At 37.5% G+C, this 18,961-nt stretch overlaps 1 protein-coding gene across 3 annotated transcripts in view; it reads right to left on the bottom strand.

Moving 5' to 3' along the window:
• Positions 1 to 11,309: 11,309 nt before the first annotated feature.
• The window catches only part of LOC124788307 (E3 ubiquitin-protein ligase ZNRF2), a 714,395-nt gene continuing 706,743 nt past the window's right edge, over positions 11,310 to 18,961 (bottom strand). For 2 of the 3 annotated variants that reach the window (XM_047255538.1, XM_047255540.1), the window contains 2 exons: positions 16,244 to 16,349; positions 11,310 to 13,228 (listed from right to left, as the gene is read on the bottom strand). In XM_047255538.1, coding sequence (XP_047111494.1) covers positions 13,171 to 13,228; positions 16,244 to 16,349 — 164 coding nt within the window. In that variant the 3' untranslated portion in view covers positions 11,310 to 13,170. The remainder of the gene's footprint in view (positions 13,229 to 16,243; positions 16,350 to 18,961) is intronic. The other variant, XM_047255539.1, reaches the window with a different exon arrangement.

The following is an 18,961-nucleotide window of genomic DNA, read 5'->3' as shown; positions in this document are numbered from 1 at the left end:
AAAGTGAGTAGCACAAATTGTGGAGGAAGTTGCCTTTTCCAGAAGAACAATGCAGGTGCCTTACTGGATGACTAAGATTCAGTTTTCTGTCTAGCAGTGTAGGACAGTGTGCAGAGATTTACATAGATTTTGTCAATATGCATTTCTTGCTATTATACGTGCTTTCTATTACTTATACCTGTATCTCTATGCTATGTTGTGTTAATGCATTTTGTGGAAAATAAACACCCCCTGGCATGTTGCAAACTGTGTTGCCACTGATCCGTAAAGCACATTACGGACAGCTGGTATGACTTTGTGAAACACCTTAGTTCCTTCTTGTGACATTGTGGGGTAGGTAGAGTGTTGGAACACCTGCTCCCTCTTCAGTTTGTAGACGTATGGAGGCGGGAACTACACGAGAACAATCTGGCGACCTCCCTTTTCTCGCACTTCTATGGTCCACCACATCCGCCTCCACACTGTTACACCTCCACAATACAAATTATCCCTTAATATGGCTCTACTGTGCTTAGCCATGGTACACACATTTAATATTTGTTCTTAATCCACTTCAAGGCCTCTACCTATACAAGGTAAGGATAGCAATGGAGGAGCCCACGACTGATCTTCTCAAGTCAGGACAGGAAGGGGGGTGAAGGAGGGGGAATGGGGGGAGGGGGGGAGAGGGGGGGAGAGAGGGGGAGGAAAGAGGGGGGGGGGGGGGAAAGGGAGAGGGAGAGTCAAGAATCTAACAAAATGAATTATTTACAATGTAGGTAATACATTACTGCTTTATGTAACAGCCAGTGCTACACCAGTAATAGAAGCTGCTGTTTTGTATCATATCATCATAATTTTGCAGCAGATCTGGAGCCAATTGGGAACCAACATTTGTGCAAATTTAGCTCTGTATTAGATAATGAGACAAAATAAGATTGTGTGCATTAAAGATGGTTTTTTCATTCGACAGTTTGTATTAAGACCCAAACCTCTCGCCAATCTCAGGCAATCTGCTCTCTTAAACGCTATCTCTTTAATAAATTATATATATTTAATGTCAGTAACAGTCACGGTAAAGCCTAACCTAAAAATGTTCACATTTAAAGTTATATATACTTCTCCTGTTGTCACCTTGCATGCGAAAATGATTGTCTTACATTAATGGCACAGTTGCAGCTGTATATTTGGCAGTAAGAGGGTGTAACAGAACCAACAGAACCAAACTGGTGCTAGGTTCTTGAGAACAAATTAAGGCCATACCAAATGGTTGCAATATGTTGGGTACTTTCATCCACTGGGAAAATTTAATCTATCAAGCAACCTAGCCTTCAGCATCTGAACTAGGCATCACTGCTGCAATTTCAAATGTTTGATGAAAAATAGTTCAGTGCTGCAATTAGTATTGCTGCTGCTGTTATTAATCCTTTTGAAAGTACCTAAAAATAATATGAGTAGATGATTTTTCTACATTTTGCACCATTCAGTATCAGCTCTGACTTGTCTCTTGAGCTGCTATTGATGTATTTTTTCCACAGCTTGCACTTGTTTTGAAAGTGTTTCTCAGCTTCACCTGATCCTTTGTGCTGTCTTCCTGTGAAGTATGCTACTTTATATTTTACACTTGCTTTGCTTTGGCCATCTACAGACGCAGGAAGACGTGCAGTCATTTAGAATGATTTCCTTTAAGTCTGAAAAGTATTTATTATTAAATACATAAGAATCACTATAGCTCTCACAGTTTGTATCATAAATGGTATTTATCTTTCAGATTTAATTTGAAGGTAGTCAAGATTTTATTCATACTTAAGGGGTGTTTATTAACTTATGACACAGAATTGCTGGCTAGTACTTGTCTCCAGGACGCAAAATATTTAGTACTGCCAACAGACTTATAAAAGTATGACATACTATCCCAGCTCTTGGAACTAGTAGTTCTTTCCATGGACACGCAGTACACAGTTGCCGAACGTGCTCTCTCTGCAGCACAAGTCAAGGGAATTGAGTGCCTCCTACACCATCCAGGCTACTTGGTTCCTCACATTCGATACTAGTTTCCCTGAATTCTGAAGACAAGAACTTGCCTTCCAACATATCGTCACATCCTGACACCCTCCTGGGCTATTGCTTTCATTTCATCTTCATTCTCTACCCTCCACTCTTTATCTTTTTACCATCTCTTTTCCTCCTCATTTTCACCTTCATTATTCATTCCTCTTCCCCTTCCCCTTTAACCCATCTTTACTCTTCACTCTGCCCTATCATGTCTGGAAAGAAGCTGACACAACCTATTACTGTCTTTGCTTCCTCCTCCATCTTTGTCTACCACTGTCCTCATAACAATTGGGTTCCTCTCATCTTGGGGTCTAAGTAGCCTGCCCTTCCTTTTAACCTGCCCCAACTTATCTTCCTCTCCTCCCCCAAAAAGGATCTACCTGTCATAGCACATTTAAACAGAATGTGCATTTTGTATATATATTCTTAGGTACGTTAAATTTGTCTACTGAAAGCCAATGATAATATTGCCTAAAAATGTGATCTATTAAAGATTGTGCCAGTTATGTAAAAAGGACTCCTTTCAGATGGATCCTTTTAAGCTATAATTTACTTATCAGGCATCCAAAGTATGTTTATAGTGGGCTCTGTTATGACTTTTGCAGCCACAGTTGTAAGAAGGAAAAATAAGAAGATAGTTTAGAGAGCAAATATTTGGCATTCTATCTGCTCTGTGTAGTGTAAATGGCAGCAGAACATAATGTTCATCAAGAACAACATGTTTCATTCCTTCCTTACAGACCGATCAAAGTCGTTCGTGTGACAAAATTATTTAGGTTGTTAGTACGCAGGGAATTTTCCATTGGGTCTGCACCGAATTGACATATGTACAGAACTGAAGGTGTCGCTTATGCTTTGGTGTTGTGGCTTGTCGCTGTCTTGAAAATCGAGGAGCGGACAGGCAGACGACAATGTCAACACCCTGTAAACAGCTGAAGAGATGAAAACATTATTCTGTTCTAAGATTCTATTTGGAGATGTTAGTCTGGTCTATGAATTAATGAAAGATCTGTTCACCGAATGTCGTTACTGTTACATACAAATACAGAAAAGTTATTTAAAAAATGGTCATGTCATTTCGTAGCATGGAGTTCTGTTACAGCCCTCTGCAGAAGGTGAAGAAGTTAAGCCGGACAGGTCAGGGTCACTGCATCAAGAAACTTAAAGAAAGGCAACCGTGCAAACATAATTGAGCTAAAAATTATCGTGAAATTATCAGGGTGACAGATCATTTGTAAATTACACATACACACTGTATGTGCTAAATGTGTGTACTATTCAATCTCATGGTTGGGGATAAGATGTATGATGCAAGAACACTGTGTAATCTCTAGAGTGTATTGTTTACATAGTATTATAACATAAATATAATGAATGAGACTAGTAATTTTTTCCAATATATTGTGAAGCATTGAAAATAGTGGTTATTCCACATCCAAATGCAGTGTTCTTAATAGACCCTAAAATGGGACAAGAGAAAGGATTGATATTGTAAAGAAATTTATATCCCCAGGAGAATTTGCACCCTTTGCAAACTCAACAGTGTGATATCCATCAGTAGCAACAGTTAATTGCTTCGTAGCTTTATATTTATTTTTATGAAGCAATTTCTTCATCATCAGTTAGCCATTACCTTCAAATGATCTCCATCTCTTACTGTCTATCATAAGAAGAAACATGAGAGTAGTGAGAAATGTGTCATTTGAGAGCCAAGCATACAGTACATATATTATTAAGTAACAATTATAAACAACATGGCTGTTCAAGCACACATAAACTATGAACATAATAATTTTTTCTGCTTTTGAACGATTTGTACACATGATTTGTGCTTTTTCTTTCCTAGGGTTTTGTTTATCTTTTATAGTGGAGATTAGGTAATTTTAGTTATTCACTACATATTGTTAAGATGAAATATTTTGCATTATCACACACATACATACATACACACATCTGACAGTGGTGAAATACTGTGACTGACCCAACTTTTGTAGACTTTGCTTTGGTACAGTAAGTAGACGATTCTTTTTACTGTGGTTTAAAGAACATGTTAGCAATGTCAATAGAGTGAAGGGTAGAGATAGGGAAACTATTCCCTACGGCAGTAGGGCTGGTGACATGCTAACACGTAAGCGAACAGGAAATAGAGCAGCAAGCGACCTATATTGCCACCTCTGTGGTACATGGAATTAGTGTTTTAAGTTTTAGGAGAGTGCAGATGACTTGTTCAACACATGAGAAGTGAAAGTAATCTACAGAACACTGCAATAAGAGAGTGCTAGTGCATAAAGGATTTCTGTAAGTGTAAGAAAACTGTGATAGTTTTATACCACATCTTTCAACATAAAGCAGAAGGATTAAAGAGCCACTAAGTAAACGTCTTGTATTTTATAATTATTAAAAAAGATGGAATAGAGATTAACAACAAACATAGAAGTGTGCTCAAGAGAAAGTGGGAAATTACTTTATAACATATACAGGAAAAAAGTGGAAGGATAAGTTGAGAGAAGCCTCTTTGTTACATAGTTTGAAAGTATTGTGAGAAGTATAGGTAAAGGAGTACAAAAGTAGAAGTCAGGAAAAGTTGATAAGCCGTGGAGCAACTTCATCATTGGAAGATATACAGTAAAGGGTCACAAGCTTTGCACAAAGCTAAAAATTTTTAAGATGGGGTGGACCCAAGTTTATGTAGGTATGGCAGACAGGAAGGATAGGTGAACACAGGGAAGGGATGATCTAATCCTTGATCAGGTGAATCCATAGAAGGAATGACATGAACCATTTTTATGGAAGTATAAAGAAAGGGACACTCACATCACAAAGACAATAATGTATGTACATAGTGTCTCTCTGGGGGATAAGATGTAAGAGCAGCTATTACAGAGGTAAGAGCTGTGAAGTGACTGTTAGTCACACTAATGAAGTGTTCTCCAACATAGTCACGATTATTAGACATACCTGAACAATGAAGATTCTTGGAATTTTCACTTCCGTACACGTTCGACTTCACGTCACCAAGATGCGGCAACAATTGAGAGTCTCCACCTCCTGTGGAGAGGTCGCTTATGCTTTGGTGTTGCCCCTTGGCGATGACTTGGAAATCAAGTATCAGTTGGGCAGATAATAATGTCAATCCCCAGTAAACAGTTGAAGAGATACAATGTAAAACATCATTATATTCTAAGAGTCTATTCGGAGATATTAGTCTGATCTATGAATTAATGAAATATCTGCTCACTCAACGTTGTAAAAGTGTTAAACACAAGTAACAAAACAAAGAAGAGTTATTTAAAAAGTGGTCATGTCATTTCATAGCTTCCAGTTCTGTTACAGCCTGGTACAGATGGTGAAAAAGTTAAGTAACACCGATCAGAATCACTGCATAACAGGTCCATTACATCAGGAAACTTAAAGAAAGGTGAGCATATGAACATAATTAAAGTAAAAATTATCATGAAATCATCAGGATGACAGATCATTTGTGGGAGTAATACACCAGATGGCTTAGTCCAGCTACAGAAGATGGATATTACATGCCAGAACTTACATAGGCATGAAAACACTCAAAATAAATTCATTACTGAGGACATTCATGTTTGTAAACAATTTTTCCCACAAATCTTCAGATCCAATGGAGATCATTAACAACATGACATTGACAATAGCATCATTAATGGAAACACAAAAAGAACTTTAAAGGCACATCAATGAAGTAGAAATAAACCCTTAAAGAATAAAATACGAAGTTTACAAAGATTTCAAGGCAGAATAAATAAGAAATCTGGAATAACATGGACAGAAGAAAGAACAGAGGAGAAAGTGGAGTGCTGGAAAAATAGGCAAAAATGAAGAAAGAGGAGGAATTTAAGTTATGTGATCCTTGTTGGTCATCACAAAGATAAAAAATCTATCATGTGGTACTAAGCTTGCTGCATCTACTCTTAAATCACTGGCATGAAAATAGTATACTACTGCTGTAGAAAGAAATGCATCAAAGGTGTTAATAGAGTAATTCTCATTCATATATGTAACAAATTAATTTCAGGACTCCACACTACTGAAATTGCACACCAGCTAGAAATACTGATAATTAAATGTTTACATTACTGCATAAATTAATGAAAACCAATAAGCAGGAAATAAGATCTGGTCCGAATGATAAAGTTATTAGACACTGATCACCTGCACTAATTCTGTGAGATTGGGTAAGTAAATTGGTCATGAAGTCTTTAACAAACCATTTTGAGATTTGCCTTAAGCAGTTTAGAAGAGGCACGAAAAATCTAAGCTTAAATCACCAACCAGTGATTTGAGCCCCACTTCATCTACGCAAGTCCAATCTCTACAGTACTACCTCAGACCTCCTAAAACATTATTTAAAATGAACTTTGAAAAGGCATTTCTAAATGTGCCTAACATCACTATTAATGTATAACAAAAACAAATGGATAACAGGTATCGGGAAGTCCTCCCAAACCTCTAAGTATCTTAGCTTTATGAAAAAGAGTTATAGTAAGACAGAATTCTTAAATTCCTATCAGATGCAAAAAGATTTATGGGAAGCTTCTGACTGCTGCAAAAAACTTATTTAATGATGAAGTAATATAAAATACAGAGAATAAAAGTAAAGCAGTCCTGGAAGTCAGCAAACAGGAAAAGGGGAAAGACAAACAAAGGCACAAAACATACCGATAAAAGATGAGGATAAAGCAATAAATAATCGACATCACCCAACAAACTATTTGAATGAGTGATTTTCAAATACTGATGAGGAATTACACCAAAAATTCTCAAAAACAGGTGGGACACCTGTAAATACATTGCTGTTAGTGAAAACTAGAACCATCACAACACTGAGAATGAATGGCTGAAATCACTCCAAAATCTGAGGATGTGTAGAATAGTTGAACAATAACAAATAATTAAAATTGTACAGAGACAATGTGCACATAGGCCAAGCAGCACCCTCTTTTGTATGAGCTAACACACCAGTGTTACAACGTGTTCAGTCGGTGAAGGACGTTAAGCAAAGTGGAAACACAACCAAGTGTTCAACGTGCCTCCTTGACGTCGAAGGACACAATATCAGCATTTGAGCGAGTTCAAAAAGGGCAAGAAGGCTGGACTCCAGGGAAGTGTTTACCATACTGTAACACTGCAACTCATATAAGGGATGCTGCTTTGACAGTGGTGTGTGTGTGTGTGTGTGTGTGCGCGCGCGCATGCGCGCTGCGCGCGCGCGCGCGCGCGCGGGCACAGGCGTGCACGCGTGCACAAACAGTTGACAGAAGAGGGCCATACACAGTGATAAATGTGTACTGGACCTAACAAAGTGACCACACAGCAAGAGGATCGACATATTGTCCACATTACCGTAACCGACACAACAGCTTTGTCTACATTTTTAGCATGACATTGAAGTAGTGCAACAGGTAAAATAAGTTTGCGTCAACAGACTGACACCATCTTCTGAGGGATGGACTGGTGGCCATTGCAACAACTTCCATTGCCCAGAAACCACCAATGCTTCAGACTACTATGGGAATGTCAGTTGCATGCAGAGTTGCTAAATGTAGTATTTTCAGAGGAGTCCCACTTCAACTAAACCTACAGTGATGGCTGCATACTCATTAGATGTTACTGTGGTGAACGAAATCAGACAGACTGCACTGTAGATAGGCATAATTGACATAAGCCAAATGTGACATTTTGGGACACCACTGGCTACAACAAGTGATCTCACCTTCTACGTATTGATGGTAATATGAACAGCAACAGCTACATCAGGGAGGTTTTTGAGACCAAGTCACTGCCCCTCCTGCAGGCAGCTCCACATTCCATATTTCAACAGGACAATGCCCGGTCACATGTGGCAAGGAATGGACAAGCTTTCTTTTAAGAATTACAAGTAACACTGCTTCTCCAGCCTGCACTGTCACTTGACATGTCATTCTTCGAACATGTCTCAGATATGGCCTGTCGGCAACTTGTTCATTCAGTGCTACTGGGAAAACAATTACAACCTGTGTACAGTGTGTTCCACAGCAACATATCCAGACCTTCTTTGATTATGTGCTACAACATCTAGAGGCTTTGATTGTAGCATACACTGCCTTCGTTCTATGCTGAATTCCACAGTCAAAGTGCATGTACTGTTCTGCAATTCTTATCATTTGTAAATTGTCACATCCCTTACCGTGGAATAAATTTCATAGCAATCATGTATCTCCTTCTTCGTGTTGCAACTTTTATAAACAGTAGTGTAATTATGTGCACAGTACAGTGAAGTTACTACCAACAACAGAGCATGAAGTCAGTAAACTGTACAAAACCTAAAAAACCAAATGTCAGTAGCATGAGATAATGTACCAATGTGTGTGCTGAAGCAATGTATACAGAGTATACAAGCTCCTTTCACAAATGAGTCATTTATATCAGGGAGATTTCCAGAGTATTTAAAACAGGCAAGAGCCGTGCACACGCTAAAGAAAGGTAACGCAGAAGACAGAAAATACCAGCCCAATTCCCTGCTGTCATTGTTCTCAAAAATAATAGAATTGATTATAAAAAACAGATTAATGAATAACTTGAGTAAATACAACCAACTATGGGAATTACAGTTTGGTTTCAAAAGTAGTAGAAGTAGAGAATCATAAATGTAGAATTCACAGAAGTGATACTTAATGCTCCTGACAAAGATGAATGTGACACAAGACATATTTACAGATCTTTCTATATCTTTTGCAACTGTTGACCATAAGATTCTACTAAATAAATGAGAATCATTAAGAATGAGAGATGCAGCTAACGTATAGTTCTGATCATACATAGTGAATAGGGTACAAGAGCAGAAATAATATATGATCAGAGTTTTTATAGTGCTTTAATACGTGTACTTACCAATGTTTTAAGTATCATTGCCTCATATCCAACATTTCCTTGTCACACTCCTACCATCCCTCATTTAGGATTGTACATGGACTGTACCATATTTTAAGTGGCTTGTAGTAACCAACATGATGTTTGGCACAGTAAGTTAATTCAGACCATTGGGAATCAATTAATCCCAAACAACTTAAATAATCTAAAAATTAAACTCTCACTTGGCATTTAAATTGGAATTTCTGACATAATATTTTGCAGCTAAAGTGTAGGTTGACATTGCAATTTAGGGGAACTTTCATCAGTTTTTATATGTTCTAACTAAAAGTGTTGAGAGCCGTTACCTCCAAATGCGAGTACTGCCTAATATATCTGTATTTTTGTAGTTTCATGATTTTTTTCTTAAATATGATTATCTAAAATGAACAGTCTACACTTACAACCCTTATGGACTGACTTAAACACAGGCAACTCCAAAATCCTGTCAATTTTCTGCTATTAAACATCTTTCCTGTACCATTTCTTGCTTTAATACAAACACATGAATCATATCTGGCAGTAATAAAAGAACAATTAAGCAATTACATGAAGTTTGTTTTCCCACCTCATCAAAGTAAGAACAACTGTGGGAGAGTGTTACACACAGACAGAAGACTTCTCATAGTAATGACCTAGCCGCTACTGCAATATTGTAGTTCACATTCAGGACAACTACATCTTGAGGAGGTGTAATGAACACTTTGTGTGAAAATTTTACAATGTCTAGTAGGAGAGAGTGAGTAAGCTATCCGAGAAAACACAGCACCTCTTATGATTTCAGTGCATAAATTCTGACAGTGGTTATAGCTGATAACCGAGCTAACTGCAACTCTTTAACAAAATGGAATAAGTTCAAAACATAATTTAATGACGTCTTATTTCTCTTCAAATAACAGTTGTCTCTCTCTTCATTTGCCTATTCAGCCAATATCTTCCAAATTACTTGGCACATTTATGAAGAAAGAAACCAATAAATGGTCAATCTTTCAAAAATAGCTCAATCAGAAACACAGTTTCTTATTAAACAGTAACTCAAGAAGTCACTCCCCACACATCCAATGTCATGCATTATCAAGCATGACACATCTAGCAGTACACATAAATGTCAGTTGACTAAACTAGTCACACAATTCCAGAATGAGATTTTCACTCTGCAGCAGAGTGTGCGCTGATATGAAACTTCCTGGCAGATTAAAACTGTGTGCCCGACCGAGACTCGAACTCGGGACCTTTGCCTTTCGCGGGCAAGTGCTCTACCAACTGAGCTACCGAAGCACGACTCACGCCCGGTACTCACAGCTTTACTTCTGCCAGTACCTCGTCTCCTACCTTCCAAACTTTACAGAAGCTCTCCTGCAGGAGAGCTTCTGTAAAGTTTGGAAGGTAGGAGACGAGGTACTGGCAGAAGTAAAGCTGTGAGTACCGGGCGTGAGTCGTGCTTCGGTAGCTCAGTTGGTAGAGCACTTGCCCGCGAAAGGCAAAGGTCCCGAGTTCGAGTCTCGGTCGGGCACACAGTTTTAATCTGCCAGGAAGTTTCATATCAGCGCACACTCTGCTGCAGAGTGAAAATCTCATTTTGGAATTGTGTGACTAGTTTAGTCAACTGACATTTATGTGTACTGCTAGATGTGTCATGCTTGATAATTGCAATGTCAACCTACACTTTAGCTGCAAAATATTATGTCAGAAATTCCAATTTAAATGCCAAGTGAGAGTTTAATTTTTAGATTATTTAAGTTGTTTGGGATTAATTGATTCCCAATGGTCTGAATTAACTTACTGTGCCAAACATCATGTTGGTTACTACAAGCCACTTAAAATATGGTACAGTCCATGTACAATCCTAAATGAGGGATGGTAGGAGTGTGACAAACTTTACAGAAGCTCTCCTGCAGGAGAGCTTCTGTAAAGTTTGGAAGGTAGGAGACGAGGTACTGGCAGAAGTAAAGCTGTGAGTACCGGGCGTGAGTCGTGCTTCGGTAGCTCAGTTGGCAGAGCACTTGCCCGCGAAAGGCAAAGGTCCCGAGTTCGAGTCTCGGTCGGGCACACAGTTTTAATCTGCCAGGAAGTTTCTTAGTCACATAATTATTTGCCATCTTACAATCAATCAATCTTACCTTCCTTCTATCGCACTACTTTAACAATCTGTAAGAATGGTCTCAGTTTTTGCAATGATATACAAACCATGGATCACTCAAAAATGGCTCACAATCGACAAGCTGAAAAAAGGTTCAGTTTTAGACTTGAATGAGTTGTTGCTTTTGGGAAGCACCAAACTGTTATCAATGTATACAAGGTTTTGATTCCAGTGTTTTACAGGGTTTGACTGGAAAAATTTACACAAACACACAGGATGTTGTTGTATATTATAATTGATTTTGGCTAAAATAACAATACAGAAGTTTCATCATCATAATATTGGTTATTTACATGTCTAATTACTGCATCACAAGGAATATATTTCCACACAAATTTGAGTTTTACACCTTCAAGTGTAGCACCAAGGCATCTTTCCGAAATAGTGGCAGCACAGTGCAGCCTGGTAAAATCAAGCCTTTATAATGGAATCACAGTTAGATTTTATTACCACCTCTTCTCACTCTTCACATAGTATGTGAAAAGCACTGACTGCTGTCTCTCTTCAGATTCACTTTTTTTAAATAAATCATTCTTAAACCACTTCAGTGTTTCAGCTGTAAGAATTAATCACAATGTTGTCATGTTTTACTGGAGTTTGTTCCACAATGCATCTTTATCTTACTATCACAATGTCATAAAAACCATAAAACAATTTCCCATAGTACACATATTCAACATTGTTTTAGAACTTAAATCGTAAAAGCAAATAGCACTTATAAGCTAGCAACAATCATATAATTTTCACATAAAAATTAAACTGCTAAGATAATTTCAGGATTTTTGTTACACTGTAGCTGATTTCAATAATTATATACGATAGGAACAAAATTGAAAGAAATGGCACAACATGTTATAAGGTACTCTTATAGTCACTCCCACTGTAAGCTTGCAGCAAACTGATAAAACTTTCTAGCAACAGTACAATTTGACTTAAGCATCATCAAAACAGTGTGTGTTTATAGGGTTAAACCAACTGTTAGAAACTGCTTACGAATACAATTTCCACACTCATTAATAAAAAGTAAGGATTTACAAATCTAATATCTTTTTAAAAAGTTTCTAAGCAATAAAAATTTTGGATGCAAACAGTTTTAAACTTTAGCACTGTTTAATCAACATCTTTGGTTTCACTTATTTCCATTCACAACAATAAATTACTTAAGCTGTCACTCAAAAATACTCCTGAGTAGCATGTTTGCTCTATATAGTTTTTTTTATGAAAGTATCAAAAATATTAAAGCCTACCAGACTTTTAGGGAGTTCCCTGCTTCTAACACAGTTACTTGTATGTGCCCGTAATCCTTAGTCTAAGTCTTTTCAATTATACTTCAAAACATATTACAAGTATTATACGCTCTTACAGCAAAGACAAGTGGTCGTTGCAGTGAGTGATGTTAAACACAAGAACTCGAAGGACTAAACATTCGGCTTTTGTTTCAGCATGTAAATACAGTTATGTTAATCAAATACTCAAACATATGTCTAATATGTCACAGTAAATACGGTACAATGCCTTAAAACTGTATGTTATACCAAAAAAGGCAAAGCAAGCAATGTGTTCTGTCTGAGAAATATATATATAAAATATGAAGCAATATCCATGAACAGAACACGTAATTAAATTCTTGCCCTTTCCCATTCTATTTCAATGAGGTTTCAAACAACCTCTCTTAACTGCTGTTAGTGACTGACAAGAATGCTGGCAAAGCACAGTAGCTTCTCTTTCCCTAAAAAAATCTTTCAACACATCACAATACGAGTCATCCATCCCCCTCACAAAACCATCTCTCTCTCTCTCTCTCTCTCTCTCTCTCTCTCTCTCTCTCTCTCTCTCTGTTGTTCTTATTTGGGTAGATAATTAAAACAGATACAGAGGGCAGGATTCTAAAAATGTGAATCCAGATCACAAACTCAACAACTATATTTTTCAAACTGCCTAACTATCCTCCCAATGTTACTGCATTTGTTACGGTGTGAAAACTGTAATTCCTATTTGAATGTATGTAACAGTTTTAAAACAATCACTTCACCATGAGGTAATACCTCAACAGTTCGGGAAGAGGCGGCTGACAGAGGCTAATCACCAGGATGTTCTGGACACGAACGGTTCACTTCAAACCACCTGTCAATGCAGCTGTAACAAAATTTTTTCCAATAAATGTAGATCCACAACTAACTTCAATTTACAGCTACAAATAATAAGAAATGAAACAACCTTTAGCTTGGCACTACACTGTAACACTCATTTAAAATCAAACACTTACTAAAGGCACTGTAAAATGATTACTAAAAAGATATTGCATTCAGTTACACAGATGAAATGAGAAGGACCCTTCCCCACACTTTACAACATTGTTCGATCTTAATATCCCCATCCCCACAAACACCATTCTTCATTATGGAATTACCTCACAATGTAAACTAAAAAATATGGAAAAACTGAAGGAATATTTTACTTTTTGTGTGTCACTGAGTATCATCTGCTCTATTAATTTTTAACAGCTGCCCTCCCCCCATTACTCCCTCACACAAAAAAGGGGCGGGGCAAGTATGGCACTAATAACACATACTAAAAGCCAATGATTATAAAAGGAATCAATACATCATGTGTAATGAGTAGGAAATTATATGAAAGGGTTAGGGCAATTGAAGAGGTAGGAAGATATACTTTGTTTTATTGTTAAAAGTGATTAAAGAATAAAATCCGAGACTTATATAGTGTATGAAAATAATAGCTGAGATGATAAAATTAATTCTGAATGGGGAATAGTAAAGATATAAATCAATAAATAAACTGAAGAATGTGGAGATTTTGTTTTTAAAGATAACAACTAAATGGCATTATACAATACTCTGGAACCCAAACAATAATAACCCCATCACTGAAATAGTTCAGAAAGCTGGTGTGACAGTTCAAGGAATAATCCAATACAACATATGCATGAAGCAATACATGCAGCAAAACCATGATTACTGCATGCTGTACCAAAGACATTACGAATGTAATTCACTTACTCAATAGTAAAAATCCTCACAGAGCTGATAATAAATAAAATAAATTGCTAAAACCCCATTCTTCAGATATATATAAGGAACTCAGTTACATATGCAATACACCATTATCACAGGGTATATTTCCTGACAGGCTGTAATGTGGCACTGTCAGACCACTTTAGAAGAAAAAGTTACGTACACAAGAACAATAACACACCTACCTCAAAGTAAAATACTGAGTCAGTTTCAATTTAAGTTTTAAAAGCATCTCTCCACAGAAGATGCCATTTTTTGGTCCACAAATCAGATTATACAAAATTTAAATTAGAAATACTGACTTTTTTCCCCCACTGTGACATGCCAGAAGCATGCAATTGTGAGGTCATCATTTTCTCCAACAGAAAGTGTAATATTATGGTACTCAAGATCTTGTTGGTAATCAATTTTTATTACATCTAAGTAGATAACAAACTCAGAGAGAGTATACAAAAAGCATCTTCATATAGGGGAACAATCACTGTAGGTGTATCACAGAAACTGGTGTCGAGTGGTCACTCATTCTTAGAATACATAAACAACATGCCATCAAATATAGAAGAAGCTGTAATAGTTCTTTGCTGATGGCAAGGTGCTATAATCATGTTTAATAAAAAAAATTCCAACACTGAAACTTCCTGGCAGATTAAAACCGCATGCTGGACTGAGACTCGAACTCAGGACCTTTGCCTTTCACAGGCAAGTGCACTGGCGACTCAGCTACCCAAGTACAACTCATGACCCAACCTCACAGCTTTCCTTCTGCCAGTACCTCCTCTCCTACCATCCAAACTTCACATAAGTCATTCTGCGAAACCTGAAGCGCTAGCACTTCTGAAAGAAAGGATTTAGTGGATACATGGCTTAGACAGCAGCTTGTGGGATGTTCGAGATTTCCACTCTGCAGCAGTGTGTGCACTGATATGAAACTTCCTGGCAGATTAGGACTGTGTGCCAGATCAAGACGAACTCTTGTCCATAATGCTTCCCTTTAGAGGAAAACAACCTGAATCATTTCATGCAACAGCATCAGAGTTACAGATGCTAGCTTGTGTATTAAAAGACAACTGAAAACAACATTAATAGTAACAGTTGCTTATGCAATGAAGTGCAATACTTGTGTTGTTGCTAATAATTGTAGAATACAAGTAAGATAGATAGTAAGATCTTGTGGCAACACATAGTTACTCCATCTAAATAGCAACATGTGGACTGCTGGACTTACGGACCCACTGGATGGATCAACCACCAATGCCCTTACTCAATAAGACACTGCAAAGAGGTTTACAAAATAACTGGGATGTTGGCACACAGAGAGTGATTAGCAGATGCACCTCACCATCTCTCCTCTCCCCCCACCCCCAAAAAAACATTGATCACAAAAATTTCATTTACCATCAAAACTGGAAATGACAAACTTAAGTTCACCACCACAATGCTAGAGTGCATTTGCAATATCGCTACAGAGAAAGGTGTACAACAGTAAGCTGGAATTTTGTAGGGCTCAATATGTTTTTACAGATGCCTTACAGGATGACATATCAGAGCCATAACAGTGGTCTACATCATGTTACTTAGAAAGATGAATATTATGTTAATTCTATAATTTTCAATGAGTAACATGCTCCTAAAATAGCATGAATGTCTCTGATTTATTTTATGAGCATAACATGGTGTCATAAGAGCAATGACGTACATGAAATAATTCACTACTAAAAATCATCCATAAAGTAAGTTATAATGCACCTAGTATATTTACAGGTATGACTTGTTCCTACATCAAAATCACAAGTGTCACTGATGTATCCAATATATGATACTTCCGTTTTAGATACTTGAAAATGGCCTAAGGCCAAAATTGTACAATTGTACATATAATAAGGAGAATGGCAGCTGACGGCATCAAGAAATCTTTCAAAACAGTATGTTAATTGTTTGAGAATACATCTCACAGACAAGTAACTGGCTATTCTGTAAACTATCATACCTAACCAAGTAATTATTTTACCTTTTTTTCCAGAAACTGAATTTCAGCATATATCTTCTATTTAACTATGCCTTTTGAAGTCTTATCAAATCATTATCAAAAAGCTGTACATTTGTGAGAAAATTTACTTGCCTTTTGTGATATATACAGAGACAAGGCAGTCTAGCAATGATATCTCCTTGCTGTAGATCCTCCAGGCATATGACACATTCTCCTTTGTCATCTGCCAGAACATCTTCTGCAAAAACACAGTTAAACAAAATTGTCAATAGTTTTTAGTAAAAAAATTATGGTTAAAACAAAAGCAAAAGGAAAGTGTTTCAGTATGTGAAAATTACTATTATTTTAAGAAATGAAATAAGCTTTCTTTCTCTTGAATTCTCTTGAGCGAATATTAATTTAAATAGATGGCTTAACTGAACTATCTACTGTTGTATGTATTACAGTTTTGCGTAATAAAGGAGTCATATTATGCCAGAAAATGGTAATATAAAATATTACAAAATCATAAAATTAGCTGTCATTACTGTTTAGTAGAAATGGAAGATGAAGCAACTGTAACTGAACTGAAGACCTGCACTACAGACAGATGCTGCACAACTGTGTGTCTCAATTAATGCTTCAGTTCCATGTTGAACATTCAAAGCTATCGGACTTGGTAAATACAAGACCTTTACAAGAAAACTGCAACAAAACAAAAAGTTTTTGCAAGAATGCAGCCAACTTAGGCAATGTGACAGATTTCCGATACTTATTTTCTGACGTAAATTGCTCAGTGGTGTCTGGTTCTATTGACGCATTAGGAAATTGCACCAAAGGTACAAATTGGTACTCATTCCCTGCCCACCTCTAACACTGAAATTACAGCCAATTAACATTCTACAAAAATCATGGACATCATACAAAATTTGATGATAGTTTCACACAGTGTTCTCAAGATAATGCACATTTAGCTGGCTCGTGTAGGACCAATTTCCTTCAATGAGTAGTATATGTGCTGTCATGGCTGGAGAGTCATTGTAATTTGATACTAATGATAACTAATACGAGGGTTGGAACTTTAATAGTGGCAACTATTTATTTATAGCTCGTACAAGATAGATGTGTGTTTCAAAGTTTTACTGACCTTCACAGTAGTCACCAGCATTGTGTATAACCCGTTACCAGCAATGTGGAAGTCATAGGATACTCTTAGCAGTCCCAGATGTGTTGACAGTTCGAGCAGTGTGGCCTATTGCCCAACGAATTTGTAGCAGTTCTGAAGCGAATGCTGTGAAGTGTTTCCTTGTGTGACTGACCAAAACTCAAAGCTCTTTTGGAACACTAAACATAAATTCACTTTTCCAAGCACAAAAATTACATGAATTAGGGAACAATAATTCCACACACATATGGGATTAATTTTGGCAACTACAGGCTTTCACCCCATCTCTACCCCCCCCCCTCCTGCCACCCTCGCCCCCCTGCCATCCACCCACCCCCCCTGCCACCCTCCTCCCCCCTTCTCTCTTTCGCTCTCTTAAAATGTACCTCGGAGTTGCCTTCGCCATTAACAAGAACACATTAAATTCAGCAATAAATATGAATCCCTTAAATAGCAGGTTAATAATCATCAACGTAAAGTGTGCAAATCAATAAACGCTCACGTTTTTGTCAATGAAGGTAGTAGAAAAGATGCTAGAGATGGGAAAAAAACGCAAATTTAGGTCAATATATGACTGGTTGACTTTAACGAACAGTTAAGTAACTGTACCAGCAAGAAATATTGTAAAACAAAAGTGCAGAAAAATGGACTAAGTTGAATACAAGAATAGTCAAACGTTTAGTGAAATAATTTGTCTGGCAGTAAATAAACGCTGAGTACAGAAACATTTGACGTAACTCATTTTCTGTATTTCATTGCAAGCATCTACATCTACATATATACTCCGCAAGCCACCGAACGGCGTGTGGCGGAGGGCACTTTACGTGCCACTGTCATTACCTCCCTTTCCTGTTCCAGTCGTGTACGGTTCGCGGGAAGAACGACTGCCGGAAAGCCTCCGTGCGCGCTCGAATCTCTCTTATTTTACATTCGTGATCTCCTCGGGAGGTATAAGTAGGGGGAGGCAATATATTCGATACCTCATCCAGAAACGCACCCTCTCGAAACCTGGACAGCAAGCTACACCGCGATGCAGAGCGCCTCTCTTGCAGAGTCTGCCACATGAGTTTGCTAAACATCTCCGTAACGCTATCACGCTTACCAAATAACCCTGTGACGAAACGCGCTGCTCTTCTTTGGATCTTCTCTATCTCCTCCGTCAACCCGACCTGGTACGGATCCCACACTGATGAGCAATACTCAAGTATAGATCGAACGAATGCTTTGTAAGCCACCTCCTTTGTTAATGGACTACATTTTCTAAGGACTCTCCCAATGAATCTCAACGTGGTACCCACCTTACCGACAATTAATTTTATATGATCATTCCACTTCAAATCGTTCCGCACGCATACTCCCAAATATTCTACAGAAGCAACTGCTACCAGTGTTTGTTCCGCTATTATAAAATCATACAATAAAGGATCCATCATTCAAAGGCGCGTAAATATTTCCCCAATCTATTTCATTGACAAATCATTCCACAAAACATTTGATCATTTTTTTTTCAAGTTCTGCTCAGGAAAATATCGTATTATTGACATGTCATTTGCTTTCCTATGTCTTCTCGTCTCGAAATGTCCTGTATGCACTTGTTCAAAGGAAACCCATTTGACAGTTAAAATTTCACACCAATGAAACCTTTAATGCGCAAAATAACTACACCTTGAAATGAAGGACTTTTTGACACTTCATTTTGATACCTA

The sequence above is a fragment of the Schistocerca piceifrons genome, chromosome 3, assembly GCF_021461385.2.
Source record: "Schistocerca piceifrons isolate TAMUIC-IGC-003096 chromosome 3, iqSchPice1.1, whole genome shotgun sequence".
In the NCBI taxonomy this organism is placed as follows: domain Eukaryota; kingdom Metazoa; phylum Arthropoda; class Insecta; order Orthoptera; family Acrididae; genus Schistocerca; species Schistocerca piceifrons.
Note: the sequence above shows the minus strand (reverse complement) of the source record. Positions and strands in the feature narration are given on the sequence as shown.